This window comes from Onychostruthus taczanowskii, unplaced genomic scaffold (genome assembly GCF_017590055.1).
Source record: "Onychostruthus taczanowskii isolate IOZ18803 unplaced genomic scaffold, ASM1759005v1 scaffold1, whole genome shotgun sequence".
NCBI classification, from domain to species: domain Eukaryota; kingdom Metazoa; phylum Chordata; class Aves; order Passeriformes; family Passeridae; genus Onychostruthus; species Onychostruthus taczanowskii.
Genome location: NW_024496525.1, coordinates 30,476,599 through 30,495,602, shown reverse-complemented (window position 1 = coordinate 30,495,602; position 19,004 = coordinate 30,476,599). Strand labels below are relative to the sequence as shown.

Here is a 19,004-nt window from a genome sequence, read left to right as displayed (position 1 = left end):
AAGAGCCAACTGAACATGAGTTCTGTTAAAGTTTGCAAATACCAGGCGTGTTATGCAGACGCACCTTGCACAGAGTGGGCTGGAACAAACCTGAGATGTGCTACCAAGGACTTCTGATGAACATGGCAGGCACCCAGCACCCTCTGGCTACCTTGCACATGGCCGAGTGACAAGTGCTGTGGTGTCTCTGTAGACCAATTGTCCTCTCATCACTTCGTAGGGGATAGTTCTGTAGTTGTCACTCAGTGAAGGTTCTGAATTCATTTCCTGTTTTACACCATCATGGGGAAAATGAGCATAGCTCAGAGGCGTAAGACAATGAACAGCGTGACTGATGCAGAGGGTGTTTATTTAGGCAAGCAGTTAGAGAGAAATCTGGAAGAACTGAACATGCTTCTATTAGCATCAGTTGACATTCCCTTCTCCAGCTTTTGCAGTAGATTAGGCCTTTGAGTACTGGAAATTCTGGGCTTTAGGCACTGTTTGAATCCAGTCTGCCAGAACACTTACCTGAAGAGTTTCCCTGCCTTCTCTGGTACCTTGTATTCCCCCCACAGATTTTCAGGGCACAGGTCTCCAGATTTTCAGAAACCCTTTTCTGTGACAATCTCACAAACAAAAAGCATGGAACATAAATTGTCAAGAAACACCGCCCAAAACCTTTGTGTAAGGGGTGAGAGGGTTTCTCCTGAATCAATGAAACCCCTTGGCTCCAGGGCTGTGGCTGCTCTACAATGCCAGGCTGCACGCACAGAAGTGACACTCAAAGAGGGACAACACCAAAGCAGTCAGACCAGAGAACTCCCCCAACTTCTGTGGTCCCTGGAAGCTGTTTTTCTCTCATGAGCAAGCAAGAGAGGCAGCACCATGAACTACAAAGCTAAGGTAACCCAGAGAAATGCGCCCATACATGAGCAGCACTGGACAGTGCAGGCAATCTGGTCCCTCGACGCTCTATTACAGGCAGAGGGGAGGACTTAAACTTTGAGATGTGTCAAACTTCTCATCAGGCACAGAACAGGTCTGGCACAACAGAGTATAAACCCAACACACATCTACTGCTTATGTATCTTCTCTTCCTTCCAAGCAGCCTGAAGGGGAAATGTGTAAATTTAGCCTCTGCTTTCCCTGTTAGAGACATCTCTCACTCTCACCCAGTGCATAAATGCAGGCTCCTCCCCGAGGTAGCCAGGCAAGCCAAGCACTGGCTGCACCTGCTTTGCTTTGCAATAAAGCCAGACGAAGCACACTGTCTCCATAAGGAATTCAGTGGAATAGTTAGTGCACCTTAGTTAGCCTGCAGCCAGAAACACTTCTGACTTTTGGAAGACAGATGACAAGGGAACATTTCTTCCTGTTCTACCTCCAGAACGTGAATTAGTCTGTTGTGGTCAGACCAGACCTCAGATGCATCAGTTTTGTTCATATGACAGACCACAAACACTGACATCTCCTCCTCCCATCTTACTTGTCACCAAATCAGATGGGGAATTCCAGCCCTGCCTCATAAAGTACACACTCTTCCCAGGCTGTTTTCTTCTCTGATGTTTCTACATTCACACACATTTGTCCACTCCAGTCTCATCCTCATACTGAACAACAGGTAGTTTTAACATAGAATGGAGAAAGCTGAAAGGTTCAGCTTTCTGCCCAAGGTCACACTGGAAGTCAAGCAATGAGCTTCCTATGGTGAAACACCTGTCATCATTTCCACCAAATGGCAATGATTCTCACGTGTCAGGATTTCAGGTGACTTTGCTTAATGAAACCAAGCTCTTCTTGGAGTGTTCTCCCTGCCACCAGCTCTCACCTTCAGATGTCAGTGTTCTTTGCTGCAGGGCAGAGTACTCTAAACAAAGTTTACCTTCTCTTATTAAGGGAAGACTTGTCTGTTGTCACATTTGAAAAATCAACTAGAGGATATTTTTTTAGAACAAGGTTTTAAACCACTGGGCCAAAAGGAGAAGGAAGGGAAAAAACACCATCACATTATCTGTATACCACAGTGGCTCACCTCCCAACTGATTTCTCATTCATTCAAGTCCAGCCTCCATTGTACAAAGAGCGCTGGCCCAGCTGGGGGCTAAGAGAATACAAAACTTAAGAACCTGATGAGAAGCTTAGCTGTAGACAACACATATGCAGAGTAGAGGTGCTAATTACTCATCTTACTACCCAGATTAACTGCACTCTGAAAGTTCTGTCCTGAACAGGAACAGTTTCTACTTTTCCTGTGGCACACAAATATCCCAAGCTCCTCTATGTGGACTGAAGTTAAATACCAAGAGCCATAAATGCTGCAGGCAAGAGCATTTATTTTCCCCAATCCCAGCACAAGCTCATACTCTGACAATTCAAATGACTGAAAGAGGGGAACAGGCTATTTTTCTTCCCTTGCCACTGCCCACCTCTTGTTCCTACACATCTAAACCCTGGAAGGAACCTATCAGTCAACTTCACTTATCAGTCAAGCTACTGGCAGTGGTCAGATGTGCCCGAGAGCCCTTCAGAGGCTTGTGTCACATCCCAGCATCCTACGTGTGCTTTCCCCCATCACTGCCAATTAGTCAGACATCTATACAGAAGGGCCATTTTTGGTGTGCTGACAGCTTCCCCTGTCCAATTCATTCCAGGGTCTGTCCAGGATCATTACTGCATTCTCTCCCTCGCTTCACTAACACTCTAGCTGTGCTTGGCCACAACCAAAGACTATTTATTTATGGCCATTTGGAGGCATTATTCCCACCATTTCCCTCAGTGCTAGCCCATGCTCCTACTCCACTCAGTTGTAGTTGCACAGAGGTAGCTCACTGAAATGTAAGTTAAACAGCCACTTAAACATCTGTTTTGACAAGAAAAGCTTTATCATCCTACAGGTGTGTGACACAAATGCATCACACATACGTGTGAAACAACGGCATGTAACTGTACCAAAATCCAAGTACAACAGGGATCTCATGCCTGTATTGCAATGGCACTAAGTGCCTGTGCTTACTGAACAGGGTTCTGGGCACACCCCATGACATTCACACCAGAGTGACCATCTGCTGCATCAAGGACACCCCAATGGCAAAGGAGGGTTCTGGTCTGAACATGTGACATGGGGACAGTGCATGAGTGACTGATTAATTGTTTTCCAGAAGGGGTAGATCTGTCAAATAGCACAAGGAACAGGAACTGACAGGACTCACAAGATCTGAGTTAGACAAGGCCTGTCCCAGCCTCTTAGAGGTCCAGAAATGTGGATGATAACAATATTTCCACCAAGTATTTCCATCATATCTCCAAAAAAGAGACAATGCTTTGTGCTGCTCAGGGATGAAGCAAGGTGTCTGTAAAGAAGGTAGGTTAGAGGTGGAAAGAGAGAAAGCTGTAAGGGCTCCTTAATCCAAACAAGTATTTAGACAAGAACATACATGGAGTAAAACAGAGAGATGGAAGAAAAGGACCTCTACTGTATAACTCAAGCCTGAACAGAAGTAACAAGACTTTAGAAAATGCACTCAGAGCTGAATCCAGACTCAAGAGCCTGCAAAGCACATGTTCTGCAACTTTACTCAGCTGAATGCCATGCCAAGAGCTGGCCTGCATGGTGACTTACAGTGCTTGGCTCTTCCTGCATCTGGCTCAGGCACATTCCCCAGAGCCAGCAGTTCATTTGGCTCACTCACACTTCCAGCAGCCTGCCACAATCCAGGTAATCATACACGAGGTCCCCATGCCCTGACAGCAGTACAAAGGGACGCTGCCTGGTTTCAAAGGACAGGCAGGACAACCAAGAGGAGAGTAAAACACACCGGCGGGACAGCACAAACACACAGCTGCAATCCCACACACACCTTTCCACAGGCTGTGGCAAGCAACTTGTGAGCTCCACGGTGACCAAGCCCAGCACAGCAGGGCCACATAAATAGTGCTGTGGAGGACATCACACTTTGCTGATGGTCACGGGAAATCACAAGTGACAGCAACAACAGCAGGCACCAAACACAACATGTACCCCACTATGTAAGTCCTCAACTTCTAAGCACACTGCTTCTGGAAAGGGCAAAACAGAAGTCACAGCAAAGAAGACCTCCAGCTGAATGGCCAGAGCAGCTGCAGGTCTGGCAGAGGGCATGTGAGCAGAGAAAGCCACGGGTCTCCTTGCCTGGGAGGAGAGAAAGCAAGGACAGGCCTGGCTCTCCCATCACCAGGCAAGCTGCCTGTTTGCTCAGGATGCCAGAGCAGCAGCCAGCCATGGACATAAGCCTCTAACACAGACAAGAGCTGCTGCAGGCAGAAGCAGAAACTCGGCTCAATGTGGAGGTGTCAGGCCATCAAACAGCAGCTTTTGGCTAGTTCAAGACTGTCATGAATGTAGCTTCCTTTCTAGCACCATCCCACTAGCCTAGCCCTGGCTGTCTTCTGCTGTCAGAAATTCAATTCAAGACCACATTCTCCAAAGTTTAGGAGAGTGGATTTGCACTCATCTGAACCAAAAACTTTATGTGTTTAATCTATCAAATCACAAAACAACAGAAAGTATAGCCAAGTATCTTCAGAAGAGGACACTAAAAACACGAGATATTTTAAAATTTCTATTCTGTAAAGTGTCACTTCCCAGCTGATCTTGGTTTTCTTCCTTCTTTCTATTACCCACCTCCCAACTTAGACACTTAAGTTTCCAGCTCTGCTGACCTCACAAGTCCTTCTCACATCATTGCTGAATCTTCACCAATTTCTCTCTCCCTATAGTTGCCCTCCAGGACTACAAAATCTTGCCAAAATGCAAAAGATAAAATACATTGTTGTTGTCAAGTCAGCTTGTCCTTTTAACATATGGCACAGTCTTGTTTCATCTCAAACTCAAAGCAATGAAGTTTAGCAGTCAGCTCTCATTACAGTATTGCAGGAGGAGAAATTTTAGGCTCATTAGAAAATAGTGTATTGAAATTTCTGCATTAGATTCACGAACATTGGAAGCTACATTTAAAAAAAAATCAAAGGCAACAGAAAGACACGTTTCATACAGCCTGAAAGCAATCCTGCGATTTGTTTTAAGCTTTTCAGTAACATAAACATGGCCTTTGAGTTAGCATTTCATTTCAAACCACTTCACAAATATGTGACTGCTCTGTGATTGTTCTATTCTTGTGGACATTTTTGTTGGAAAAAGTAAACCTGGATACATATGTTCTCTAGTCTGTGGTCACTGATTCCCTAAAACAAAGGGAAAAAAACCAAGGGCATCAAAATATGCTTTTAATTACTTTTAAACTATTGATGAGAATCAGGTGTTTACTCTCTACTGCATAATCTCTATGTGTCAGGGACTGTACAGCTCACCAGGATGTTCTCTTTCAAACTTGTTTAAAAATTCTTTTTTATTTTGAACAAGTTCTCTACCAAGCCCATACAACAGTTATTAATCAAACAAGGAGAAAATGACATGCAATAGAATTGTTTGCTGAAATTCACTACAACTGCCAAGTGAAGTGCCCAGGTACTTCCTGAAAACATCCCCTTCCCTCCACTCCCATGAGATGCAGAGACTGAGGAAATACACCTCTGCAAAGGAAACTCCAGAGGTAAGTCTCACTCAGATCTTGGCTACAGCTTCACTTAGTCACAAAAGTGAATTTTAGTTAGAATGATTATGCCCAAAATGATATGGAAAGATGGATTTTTTTTGAAGGCAGTATCCCATATCAAATCTGTTTCCACCTAGAGCACAGCTACTTAGAACATTTTGTTCAAACTGAAAAATTTCCAGCCCTTTGATTACAAAGGCAACCTGCCAAGTAAGAGTATAAAATTAGCACATTAGTGCAGTAGTGTCTTCCTTAGTTTGGATGCAGCTTCAGTGCCTCAACTGCATGCCACAGTTTTACTGGGGTAAAACTGAGCTAAGAGTAACTAGATTCATTCTTTTCTACTCCAGAGGCTGAGAATCACTTTTACAGCAGTGAAATACAGGTATCAAGCCAAATTATGTCTACTGATGAATGACTAAGAGCAGAGCAGCAGTGAGGGTGCAAAGACAATCCTAGCACACAAGGAGAACCCTGCTGCAAGAGCCAACAAGCACCAGGGTAAGCAAGCAGCACCCGACCCTGGCAGCCCTTCCTGCTGCAGGGCATATTGCAGCACAGGTGTTTCCCACTGTGGCTTGCAAGTGCCAAGTCCATTTTTCAAACCCTGGTTGTAACTGCTGTTGACTTTAGAAACATAAGCTATTTTTAAAATGCATCATCAAAAAAAAAGGTTAAATACAACCTTTTTCCCTTTATTCTCACGTTTAATAAACATTTCAGCAGGCATCTATCCAACTTAAGCAAGCTCTGGGTGTGCACTGCTCCAAGCTTTGTCCCAGTCCTGGCTGCATGAATTAAATCCACTGCCTATATGAATACACAAACGATTTCTCCTACCCCATCACATCTCCTCCTACCTGCTGGCCCAGCAGACACTGAAATCATTGCACAAGCAACACTCCTGCACCCAGTGATTTCCTTCTCTCCAGCTGAAGGACGTGGCTGCGGCCACAGAGGTACTGCTGTGGGCAACACACTGGAGGGAGCAATAAGCAGACAGGACAGCATTCCACCAAACTGAGCTGCAGACAGCTGCTCCAAGAGGAGCCCAGCATGGGCTCCCAGAGCCTATTCCACAAGGGTTCAGGTAAGAGGGCATCAAACAGTCCCCTGCCCAGCAAGTGTCTGAGCAACAAGGACTGTGTCTAAGTCTAACTCTCCAAAAGCTCATTTATTTGCTTTTATGATCTTTAAAAATATTATTAGGGGTTTGAGAAGTTCTGCCTTTATTTTTCCTCCATCCTTCAAAATAACTTCAGCAAGATGAGTACAATAAACAACATGAATCTGCCTAACATAACTACTCACACACACACTTTAAACAGCTTTAGCATTTATAAATGTTTTCTCAATCTCCATCCATCCTTTCAAACCAGCAGTGGTCAGTTTCAGATTGGCATCTCCACTCTGCACCAGTAAACTGATGTTCCCCACTCACTAGCTACACCAGATCTCCAAAACTGCAAGACCTCCCAACTCCAATCATCTTTGCATCTGCTCCAGTAGAAAAAGTAATTTTTCACCCAAATCTACAAATACACTCCTAAACCCTTGCCAAATTTTCAGCCTGCTGGCAGAATGGCTGGATTTGTGCCTGCCCTGTTTGCACCGCAAGGACTGCACCTGACTTGTGTGTGGAGGACAGCTTGCTGTTTCACCTGAAACTGCCGAAGAAAAGAAACTGATCCCATGCACTCCCAAACCAAGACAAATCTTGTGGGAGAATTGTCTTAAAAACCAAATCACGAGGACTAAAAATCCATCCAAAATACAGAAGGAGCTAGAGCACAATGCAGCAGTTTCCCAGAGAGCAGACCCACTTCTCGGAGCCAGTACACACAGGAAGAAATGATTTGCCAAGCAACTCAGCTTTTGGGCTGAGATCCAGAGGACAGCTCTGAAAAATCATCTTTCCACCACCAAGTTCCCACCAGCAAGCCTCTCTCCCAAGTTATCTGATACTTGCATAAAGCTGAACAGGAGAAGAGAGGCAATGAGAACTTCAGATGAGATCCAGCTGTACCCTCCGAGCCGAGCCTCAGCGCACGCAACGATGAGCCCGAGGCTGAGACTACAGCCAAGAGAAAAGCTCTTGCGTGTCCTCACTGCTCGCAGATTTGAGTCAGCCAGCAACCTCAAGGTTTGCTTTATTCACGGAACAGGTAAGGAGACCTCCCCTCTCCCTCCAAATTCATAGGACAGACTTCAGAGCTACTCTCAGCAATTGAGCCTCAGTGCTCAGCAGGCAGGGGCCAGCTGAAGGCTCCAGGCAAGCACTCAGCCCGTTCCCAGGGCAGCCCTGGCTGAAGGAAAGAGCAGCTCTCTCACCTTTCACACATCTGTTTGCTCTCGGCACCAACAGGTCAGAAGAGTGACATGACTGGCCAAAGTGACAAATATTCCACCAGCTAAAGTGGAGGGAGCATTTGCTCCTACAAGAACAAGTGCCTTCCACAGGAGAAGCTGAGGCAGAAATTCTTCAGTGATGAAACAAAAGCCTTAAGGAGCCTGAAAAGGCAAAAACGTCACTGCTACACAAATGCTTGAAAAGCAGGCAGATATTATGTCCAGAGAGGCATGCAAGTTATAAAAGAGGTTAAGGGACAGATTTCTAATACATTTTCCTCTCTTATAGAGCAAAATTACAATATAGTAAAAATCATGACCACTTTCTTCCAGCCTGAGGGAACAACACAACTACAATGAAGATCAAACCTGGCTGTCTCTCCTGGATGAACAAAGAACCAAGAAAGAGGACTCAGGAGCACAGAGAGGAGCACAGAAATCCAAGCAGGGCTGGGTTAGTAAGAAGGTGGAGAGAATCTGTAAACTGTAGTAAAACTCTAATGAAAATTGGAGAACCACAAATAGCACTTAAGAAACAAACAAAGGGCTGAGACATATAAAGGCAAAAAAAATATTTTCTTGTAATAGTTGAATACAGAAGTGTTTAGGGCAAACCAAGCAGGTAGGCTTCCTCCGCAGAAGCAGGTAATTTATGGAAGGACAAACAAGGACAACTGCAATTTGTTAGGGTGGTCAGTAAGAGAAGGTATAGCAGCAAGCCAAGATGCAATGAGAAAACAACTTCAAAGCAATTGCTGTGGGAGGTTAAATTAGGTAAGAGTGTATTTTGCTAAGAAAGAAAAAGAGCAGGTGGTAATTGGGAGCATCTCTATAAATGGCCTTATTCCAACAGGAATGACAGTTACTGCAGAGCAAATGCTTATAAAATTAAAAAAAAAAAATCCATTTAAACCAGTGGCCAGAGCATAACTAATTACTGCTGTGATACAGGAAGCCAACAGCTGCAGGGACAAAGACGTGCTGGAGCTCAGCCCTCAAGTAGCATATAGGGGCTATCACTTTGAAAGTTTGGGTCTCCAGTTCCCTCTGGGCCCCATAATGTGCCATACATCCTTTGTCACACGTTGACAACGAAAATAACTTGAGGGAACAGGCTGCCCTTGTTTCTTGAACATAAAATGCCAAAACACAAGCTTGGGACAGAACAACTTACCAACAAGTTAAAAGGTCTACACTAGCTCACGCAGCACATAGAACACCTATACTAACAGTGTGCAAAAGCAGTGCAATTTTTGAAGGTGTTTAACCTTGCCTTAGTCGTAATTTTAATTTTTACAGCTAGAGTTTAAAAGTGATCTTGTGATATTTTAAGCCCATGACCTTTGTTTAGAGTGTATGTCACTTGTAGCAGTACCTATTTTAATGCATGCTAAAACTTTTAGACTGAGTGGCACAAAGGTTTTGCATTGAGAGGCACATGGCTTTACTTCACAGCACTTAGTTTTTGACAAAAGGTTGTGTCAAAACCTACCTGCTGAAACTGCCACCCCCCCAGCCACCACCTACTCATGATTCAGACGTAAAAGAGGGGTTTCCCCCAAGGTTGGCTGGTGTCAGGGGACTCTTCTGGGGCTGGCTTCATTCTGCCAGCCTAAAGAAAGACCCAAAGTTAGGGGTAAGCCCAGATATCTTCCCCCACAGAAGTGGCAGAATATCTGGAGTGGGTTTTTTTGTTGTTGTTAAGACTACTTAATCCACACATTGAGCTGGGTCTGCCTAGCAACAAGTTAGAGTTTTAAACTTGTATCATCCTACTTGTGTTCCCATGACTACTGTCATGAACAGTGTGGTAGCAGCTGCACAAATCAGCACAAGGGTCCCAGGAGGGACATCTTTAAGATTCCCAGACAGAAAACAATACCGAGAAAGTACAAATGCTACACCTGGTATGCCTGCCTGCCTGCACAGTCCTTTACTCCTCCCAGAAGCACCTACACCAGCTCCCTCCTAAGGATGGGGAGACGTCAGCCAAAGGAATAGATGCACACACTGGTATCACTGAACATTTTACATTCTTTAGAACAAAAAAGCTTGGGTTACAGATGCGACACTTTTAGCTTCTCACACAGCTGTTAGCGACCTAAATGCAGACCTGTGCACAACTCCAGCCAGCAGCACCTGCTGCATGGGGCAGTGGGCTCTCAACACAGGGTGGGAGGAGAAAAACCCCCCATCACCATTTACACAGGGCCAAAACTCAAACCAGTGTTACTGATGAGAACAGGGGATGAGTTTGGACACCCAAAGAAGGTGGGAAGTCAGAGGAAAGAGAAAAAAAACTCCTTGCATTTCAATGCAAGCTGCATGTAAAGAATTGCTACAAAAACAATCCTGTTACAGACCAAATCTTCCCAGTCCTGTCAACTCAGTTCTTCCAGTCAGGTGATTTCCTACTCAAGGGAGGTTTTTCTTAGTCTTTATCCATCCCCAAGCCCTGTGTAGAACTAGAATCTCTCTGTAGCCTCTCCAGGGACCAACAGGCACTGTACCCCTGCATGCAAGCCTTGTTTATCCATATTCCTTAGGGATTTCTTAAACCAGAAGCCACAACTACGATTACACATTTGTTATGTTGTGCTTTCACATTAGGGTTACAAAGTCTAGAAGGACACCAATTCAAGGTCATGCACACTAGTAATTATTCTCAATACCAAACTTTCAAATCAAAGTCTCTCTGTGAACTAAAACCTGATAAACCAACCTGATAAAACATCCAGTCATCAAAAAGTATATGCACAAGCTACGATGGCAGGTTATCCCAGATACCTACAGAGAGCAGAACTGAAAAGCTGCAACAGCCAGCCACGTGGCTAGACTCTCCTGATTAGACAACTGCACTGCAAAAGCAAGTTCTCTCAGGTTAGTATTTGTGAAATCCATGCAGGTGAAGAGCAGAGACTTAGGGGAGGGGGAAAAAGATTAAATAACTTTAAGGACAAAAACTCACCACCTTAAACTCCTGCCCCTAAAAGGACAAGGACATTTTTCCAAAGACACACACAGAGTACCTATGAGACCCTACTGATGTCCCCTAAACATACCTGCACGATAGAGGGACAGGGCTGAAGGGGGGAGAATAGACTAGAATTGCTTCACAAGATGGGATTTTTGCAATTTTATCACACTACTGCAGCCACCTCCCCCCAGAGAGGCAACATTTACCAATGCTTCCTTTATGAAGTTAAAAGAGCAAGCTGCTGCATAAAGCTGAATTTTTGAAGATACTTGGAAAGGTAGGTTAAACTCTCTGGCTTAATCTCAAAATCTTACATGAGAAGTACAGAAAATTTACTGAGTTTGACATCTACAATAGTTAAAGCCAGTGCTCATCACAACCAGCTGCATTTCAAAACAATGTGAGGAGCACAAAAGCATCCCAATTCTCCAGTGTGCTGGAGAAACTTTCACTGCCTTCAATAAGGTTGAACACATCCTCTTGCACTTTCAGAAAGCACAAAGTCATCAAAACTTTCATATGGAATGATAAATTAAAAGCTTGAAAATTTTAAAGAAACAGACACCTAATCAAGCATTCCTTAAAAAATGCTTTTTAAGATCAAGTTTAGCTTACAAATCAACTTTGTATTTTCAAGAACTGAACTTAAAACTGCTCTTTCAAGTTTAAACACCTAATGAGGGATTGCTCATCTTGTTACACTGCCAAGCCTAAGGCTCAAAAGACAAGGTCACCCAGTGCAGAAAAGAGGTACAGACTTCCTAGGAAAGGGGCATACTCTACCTAGCCCAAAGTTCTCGTTTTTTATTTGCTCTCTATACCCAGCTGCTAGTCACCATGTCTCAATCTTACCTTACACTTGGTATGGGTAAGGCAAGCAGAACCAGAACCACAACCAGAAATTGCTCTGTCCGAGGGAAGCAGGTACCAGCACTAACCACAAGTTTCTGAGGAGGCAGTTACTTCAGATTTACCTTCCTGGCACATCTTAGGAATTGCATATTAAAGTTACAACACAGTTAAATACATACATATGTCCAGCAGAGCACTGTCATCCATACTCCTCTGCAGGTATGTGACAGGGCTGGAGCCCACTATAAGCCGCATTATAGAGTACGCCTTGATCACAGAGGCAAAGATTTCCGAGCTAATTATAATGACTAATCACAGGGAGCTCTAAGCCTTCACTTGGCCAAGTCACAGACCTAACTAGGACTGAAAACAAGAGTTTTAAGAGCACCTCATTAAGCAGCAGGAACCAGCTATGAAGAACAAAGCAGTCACTCTACCTAGTATTAATTCCAGTCCAGCCATTAATACATTTGTCAGTACATGAGACAGCTATTACCTCCACATGCAAACACTGCATGTGCCAGGCAGGGAAGGAAGCCACAGGCTTTGGCTACACCGAGATTTGTTTGTTTACAACGGCATTAAGGTTTGAGAAGGATGTTCTCCGTGCTGTTTGAATAATGAGAAAGCTCCAAACCATGCCTTGAAACATGTTTGAGTGGGAGCTATGCTCACTTCTAGAGGCTCTGCACCCCTTCACAGGATGAGTGAACAGGCTGGGTGAAAGCTGACCACTGGGCAATGTAGACTCAAAAACAGTCTCCCCTCAGGCAAGCAGCCCACAGGTGAAAAAGATATGGCACCAAATCAACAGCTGTACTCCTGCTGTGGTGCCAGAGGTATGGATGACAGAACTTCCAACTCGAGCACTACTCACCTTTTTCCACAGGGTGGATTTTAGAAACAGAGGATAAGCTGAAATGTCAGCATCTGCAAGTCAGCTTCACTCTGCAGTAGCAGGACTGCAGCCTTTCCTGCCCTGGAGATTGGACCAGCAGTAGGTACCACTGACAGAAAGAGATGAGACAGACGCACCCACACACCAGCAGAGTTGCCAGCCCAGTAAGGAGACAGCAGGAGTCACCTTCCCCCTTCCCCAGGGCCGCTGAACACCAGCCTGACCCTTTGACTGTACCTAAATTCCTGCAGTGCTGAAACAAAAGCCCCAGGGTTTGGCAGCAGTTTCTGCTGTTTCTGGTGGAGCAGCTCGAGGTGGAGGACCTTTTCATCTGCTCTGCACTACAGCACATCCACAGAGGCTGTGACCTCTGAGAAGGAGGGCAAGACAAATATAGCCCACGAGGAAGTATGGCACTGAGCAAACTACAACTAGGGGGAAAAGCTCCTTTTCTCCCACCAGACTTTAAATCTTCCAGTACCTAAATTTTCCACCACCTAATTCTGAAAGCACGCTCTTTTTGGGGATGATGTACATCTCCTCAAACAACAGTGAAAAACCCACGGTGTGTGTGGTTTACCGAGACACCAGGCAGCCTCCGTCAGCCCAAACACCCTGGGCATTAGTACATTATGGTTTGGTATTTCTGATTAGATCAAACACCCTCTTAACTCTTCCTTCTTTTCCAAAGGGACTGTTGCACTGAGTTCTTGCCTGTTGAGTTTAAGGCAGAGTCATTTCAAGAGATGAGATAGCTCCCCAGCATACCAGTATTTCCAGTTGCAGGAGTTTGGTTCTGAATTTTCCACTTGCTTAGATGGAGCTCCCAAAGTCTCACCTAAAAAGCACTCTTTTTTCCTCATCCCTTTTCTGAGGAGTCCATTCAGCAGAACACCATTTTTTCCACACCCATTGGGTACTCACACTACTTGCAAACTATTAAGAGTGCAAGTACAGGCACAGGACCAGCCACAAAGAAAGAACCAGAAAAAGTAGGCAGGGAGTTGGATTTGTCAAGTGTTAAGTCATAAGGGGCTTATAATAACCTCTTGTTAAAAAGGTTACAGTCCTGACTGTGTAGGTCAATAGGTGCCTCTGCCCAGAACCCCATGAAGTAGCTCATGATACAACCTAATAAAACATGGCCTTTACAGCCACCAGAGAAATACAACAGTTCTAGGGGAATCAGACACCCAGGGGCTGTCCCAATATTATACTTCTAACCTTTGAACCTAAATAGGCAGAGAGCAGGCACATTTTAACATCCAGAGTTGGATGGATGTATTAGTTTCCTTCTCTAGGACATGGCCATGCCACCACTTCCACACAGCAATCAGGCACTCCAGATAAGAGACAGCAGTGACTATCTTAGTTGTTTTTTGGTTTTTTTTTAATTCTTCTTAGACACAACTACACTGACAAGGTTTCTCACTGTAGTGAAAGAAGTTGCTGGTTTCATTTTTTCCCCCCTTGATTTCTTGGCAATGCTAAAACAACAGAGTCACGAAAGGCAGCCTGGGAATACCAAGAGTTTGTGCAGGAGCACACAGAGCACAGCTAACACTGTGGGCCAGAGAACAAGCTCCTCAAGGATTAGTGACATTCTGGCACTGAGCACCTCCCAGCAGGCTCTTCAGAACTGAGGGGGTGAAAGCACTACAGGTGCATTTCCTTCCACCATTTTTACTGCTACAGTAACAGTACAAAACCAAAAAACTGGGAAAACAGCAACACTGCAAGCAAGGGACTGAAGACTCACAGCTGACATACATCCCAAACTTGCATTTCCACAAGACACTGTTGAGTCAAACCTGCTTTTCCACATCTGTTTCTACTGGAAAGAGCCCCAGAAGCTGCTTGCCAAAGATGACCAACATAACCAATGTCCAAAGATACAAGATGTGACTTGTATTTTTACTGCCATTGCAACAAATAAGGAAATCTAAAGTTGTAATGCCACAAAGGACAAAAAAAAGTTCATCTGCCTTCAACACCAGTCAAAATTTGGGAGTAACTGTTCTCTTCAGGGAGTTATTTAACACTCCTCAAAATTATGGAAGCTTTAATCATTAGTGAAATTCACTGGCTGTGTTAAAGTGCTCACTAATGTTTTCTTCCTCCTATTTTCAGTGTTCCAATAGCATAAATTAATAAGCAACAAATAAAACAGCCAAATACAATATCAGTACTTCCCCATACAGAAGATTTTTATTTAGCTTTAGGATATGCAATGTTTCCTTCCACTGAGTTTTTCCATTAATAGGACACGTGGGTTTCATTTGTATGGATTAAAAGAACCATAATAGTTTGGCTCTTCAAAATCTTCTGTGTCTGTTTCAGAACTCACAAGAAATGCTGACCTACTAATATCAGCCTTTGTTTAACACACAGAATTTTGGGCTGGCAAATAATTGATTCTGAGCTCTCATAAGAAGAAATAGCAGACACAAGAGCAACTGTGCAATTTTTCACATCATTTATGTGAACTCAAGGCTGAACAGTGAAACAAAGGTGAAGTGCAAGTTTTACTGAGTCTAGTGAGCTCTGGCACAGGATTTTTAGCCCAAGAAGTTTCACCTAGTCTTTTCCCAAGCTGAATTTGCTTCTTTAATACACACATTGCCTCTGCAAAAGTCTTGCATTTACTATACAGCTGCTCTTATCATACAAATAACAATAATAAAGCTGTAAAATTTTGAGATAATAAAAGAATCAGGATCAATGTAGTAAGAACATACTTTCCCAAAACATGGGGAGATTGGGATAGGTAAAAAGGATGGCAACATAACTTTGGCAAAGCACCTACAGGCTCTGCCAGCTGATGGAATAGGCCTTGCCACTGTAAAGAGACTTACTAAAGGAGCTGTGAGTAAGAACCACCTCCTACAGAGGATTTCAGACACAAGCATTTTTACAGCCAAAGAATCAAATCAGGCCTTCCTTGGCCACAGCCACAGCAAGTTTTAGCCACAAAAATATTATAAACTTATTTATAATATTTTAGTATTATAATTTTAATATAATTTTAAGGTATTTTAATTCAGAATGTGAACTTGTCATTTTCTGGTTTCTGGAACTGTCATTTTCTTTCAAGGATGAAGGAAAAACAAAGCAGCAGCACAACCCTTAACCCTTTCCTCATACTCTGGTAAAGCAAGGGAGATACAAAAACTTTCTATCCTTCCCCATGCCAACAAGAAGACGATGAAGTCCATTCACCTCCTAAACTTAGGCAACCACTGAGAACACTCTTCACTTACAGACCATACCATGCAACAGTTTTTTGCTCTTCTCTATTTAACTCATGATACCCAGATTTACATCCCACCCCTCCCTTGTTCTAGCTCTCTGTTCTCCTGCAGCTGCACAGAAAAGGATTTCAGATCTTTCAAAGCTTTCCTAATTTCACTGCTCTTTGCAGCAGCTCCCTTGTGGCTGAGAAGTGAAACAAAATGAAATGCTTTCTCTGCCCCTCTGCATGGGGACAGAGGAACTCCCACGTAAAATGCTGATGTAAGAATAAGCAGTTACAGATATACCTCAGCCACAGGTATAACTGAACATTAAGTTTAAAAAAAGAAATGCACACAAGGCCTGGTCTGTGTGATTTTCCCCTCAGACACAGCCAGAGCAGCACCAGCACTCAGCATTCTCCCAGCCAGCTAACCTGAAGGTGAAAGCCTCCACAACTCAACAACAAACAAGCTTTAGGATCTTTCGGTCAACCAATCATTAAAACTTTTAGTGAGAAACAGACACAGCATCTGTGCACTCTGATAACACTATTTCATAGATTTAACTTCTGACATTACCAGCGAGACAGGACAACTTAACAGTTTTAGTCAAAAGGTCTAAGTGCAGCATGTTCAGCTAATTTAGGGTTTTCTTTCTTAAAGAGGGAAACAAAAGAGACATAACAAATGAACTTAATGTAGCTTTTAACCTTTAGGACCAAGAAGAGATGACAAAAATCAGGGAACAACGTGGCATTGCAAAATGATTCCAGGGTGATTCCACAAGACAGGAAACAAACTCTTCCATACACAAGAAGATAAAAGTTCACTCCAAACTTCATAACTACAAGGTTTACTTTTCAGAAACAGAAGAAAACCACCCAGAGGCCAGTAAAGGAGGATCTGATGTCCACTTGACTGATCATTTACTTTGGGTGAAGCTACTGTGAGCTTGCTGTATTACACTGTGAACTCAAACACAATCACCTGCTGATCCCATGTTAGGTACAGATTACTCAGAAAAAAAAATTGTTTCTTCAGATCACACACTTCCCCCTCCCTTCCACTCCACACAGCACAGAAAGCAATAACCTTTGTATAGGTCACTGTACGTCTGTAAGTTTAAACCAGAACAATGTACATCTGAGTACACAACAGAGAGGAAGCAGCTCACAATATTTTTCCCCCCTCCACCTATTATGCTCAATAAATGAATTGCTCAAAAGAGCATAATTCACCAGGGTGACCGTAAAGCCCAAGTACAGTCGTGGTACACGGCTGATAAGTCAGTGTGATGCACGTTGTGTGCTACAGAAATGCTGCGTTTGACCTACAGATTGAAAACCAGTGTCAACTGCTGCCTAGCTAAGAGCTCCCCCTTCCTCCCCCTCCCTCCTCCTCCTCCTCCCCCCTGTCCGCTCCCTTTTTCCTCCTGGTCAACCAAGAAATGCACCTCCCCTTGTATCTTATTTTGTCAAGAAAACCAAGGGGTGAAGGAGTGGGGAAAAATTATTCTGTAAACGAATACAGGTAATAGTGAACTTAAGGGAAAAAAAAAAAAAGCCTCTTTGCCCTCCCCCCACCCTGAGATCTTAACAGTTTGGAACGGACACATATATTTAATAATAAAAAAGGCATCCAACATTAGTACACAGTCTGAGCATGACCCACGATAAATCTTTTTCCTGAGTCCACACAACAGTAACTCTCAGGATTATTCGATAAGGAGACACTGTGGCTTTCCACACCATTCTTTTTGTTTTAGTGTTGAGAGGTACGGAGGATTCAATTAAGTTTGGGCTGGGCAAAGGGACAACTCCAAACGCTAGGATCTCCAGACAGAAGGAGGGTTTTCACTAGCTAAAACCTCCACTTACAAAGGAACAATACCAAAAAAAAAAAAAAAAAAAAAAAAAAAAGAAGCTTAGATTTCAAACTAAAGAGGTCAACAGCCTGTCTTTCTATATACGGAGATACATCAGTAGCACCGTGCTTCCAGCACCTGCCTTTCAGCACAGCCCCAATTCCTTTGTTTGCTCAAAATTTGCTTCCATACCACTTTAAATTAGCTTACAAAGAACCGAAGCAGAATAGCTGGAACGTGAAACATTTTTGAGGACAGAGGCAAACAGCTTCTTAAGAAGCGAGAAAATTAAAATAGAGACCTAAGTCACTTCTAAATACCTTCGAAAAAAATTGTAATTATAACTTGATGTCTTCTAGTTCCACCCCTATCACTGAAACCACAGAAACACGAGTTCATGAGAGGACGGAACAAATAAAAAAAGAAAGAAAAACAAGCAAAAAAAAAAATCCGACCAAAAGAAAAAAAAAGAAAGAAAAACAAGCAAAAAAAAAATCCGACCAAAAGAAAAAAAAAGAAAGAAAAAGAAAGAAAGAAGAAGAAGAAAAAAACCCACCCAACTGCCATCTCCTGCCTCCTCCAGCCCTGCCAGCTTCCCTGTTCCTCCCTGCCTGCAAAGCGCCCTCTGGAAAGCATCGAGACTTCTTTTATCAACCGTGTGCGCTGGGGAAGGGGGGAGGAGGGGGGGTCCTTGTTCTTCCTCTGGGTGTTTGAGAGTGGAATTAGGGGAGATTATTTTTGTACCCGATGAACGGAACCGAGGGTGGGGGGAGGGGGGGTCGTACCCCACTCATCGGGGGGCGGAGGGTCCAAAGCACTGGATGAGGGGGAGGAGTTGCCCCCCCTTAAAACATAATAAAGACTTACCGGGGTCGAAATCAGGGACCACCGCCTGGTACTGCGGCCCGACCCTCATTCCGCCGCCAGCTGAGGGAGGCAGAGGGAGAAGCGTTACCCGCGTGGGCCCGAGCGGCCCCTAGAACCAACCCCCCCAAAAAAACGCACCCGCACCCGCTCCTCACCGTGCTCCTCATCGCTGGACGACCCCGAGCTCCCCTCCTCCCAGGAGTTCACGCTGCTGTTGCCGTTGGGGGCGGCGGATAAACTTTTGCTGCCGCCGTTGTTGTTATTATTCGCCCCGGCGGCGTTCTGGTTCCTGCCCCGCCGTTTCCCCGAGACCTCCGGGCCCTTCTCGATCATGGCTGGCATTTAGGGGAGGAAGGGGAGGGGGGGTGTGGAGAAGAAGGGAAGGGGGGGG

The 19,004-nt window shown here is 44.2% G+C and overlaps 1 protein-coding gene across 2 annotated transcripts in view; it reads right to left on the bottom strand.

The window, feature by feature from the left end:
- RCOR1 (REST corepressor 1) overlaps positions 1-19,004 on the bottom strand; it is an 83,026-nt gene that overhangs the window by 63,392 nt on the left and 630 nt on the right. The window contains exons 2-3 of one of the 2 annotated variants that reach the window (XM_041396362.1): positions 18,769-18,948; positions 18,614-18,673 (exon numbers count right to left, since the gene is read on the bottom strand). In XM_041396362.1, coding sequence (XP_041252296.1) covers positions 18,614-18,673; positions 18,769-18,948 — 240 coding nt within the window. Of the gene's footprint in view, positions 1-18,613; positions 18,674-18,768; positions 18,999-19,004 lie in introns of those variants that run through there. The other variant, XM_041396371.1, reaches the window with a different exon arrangement.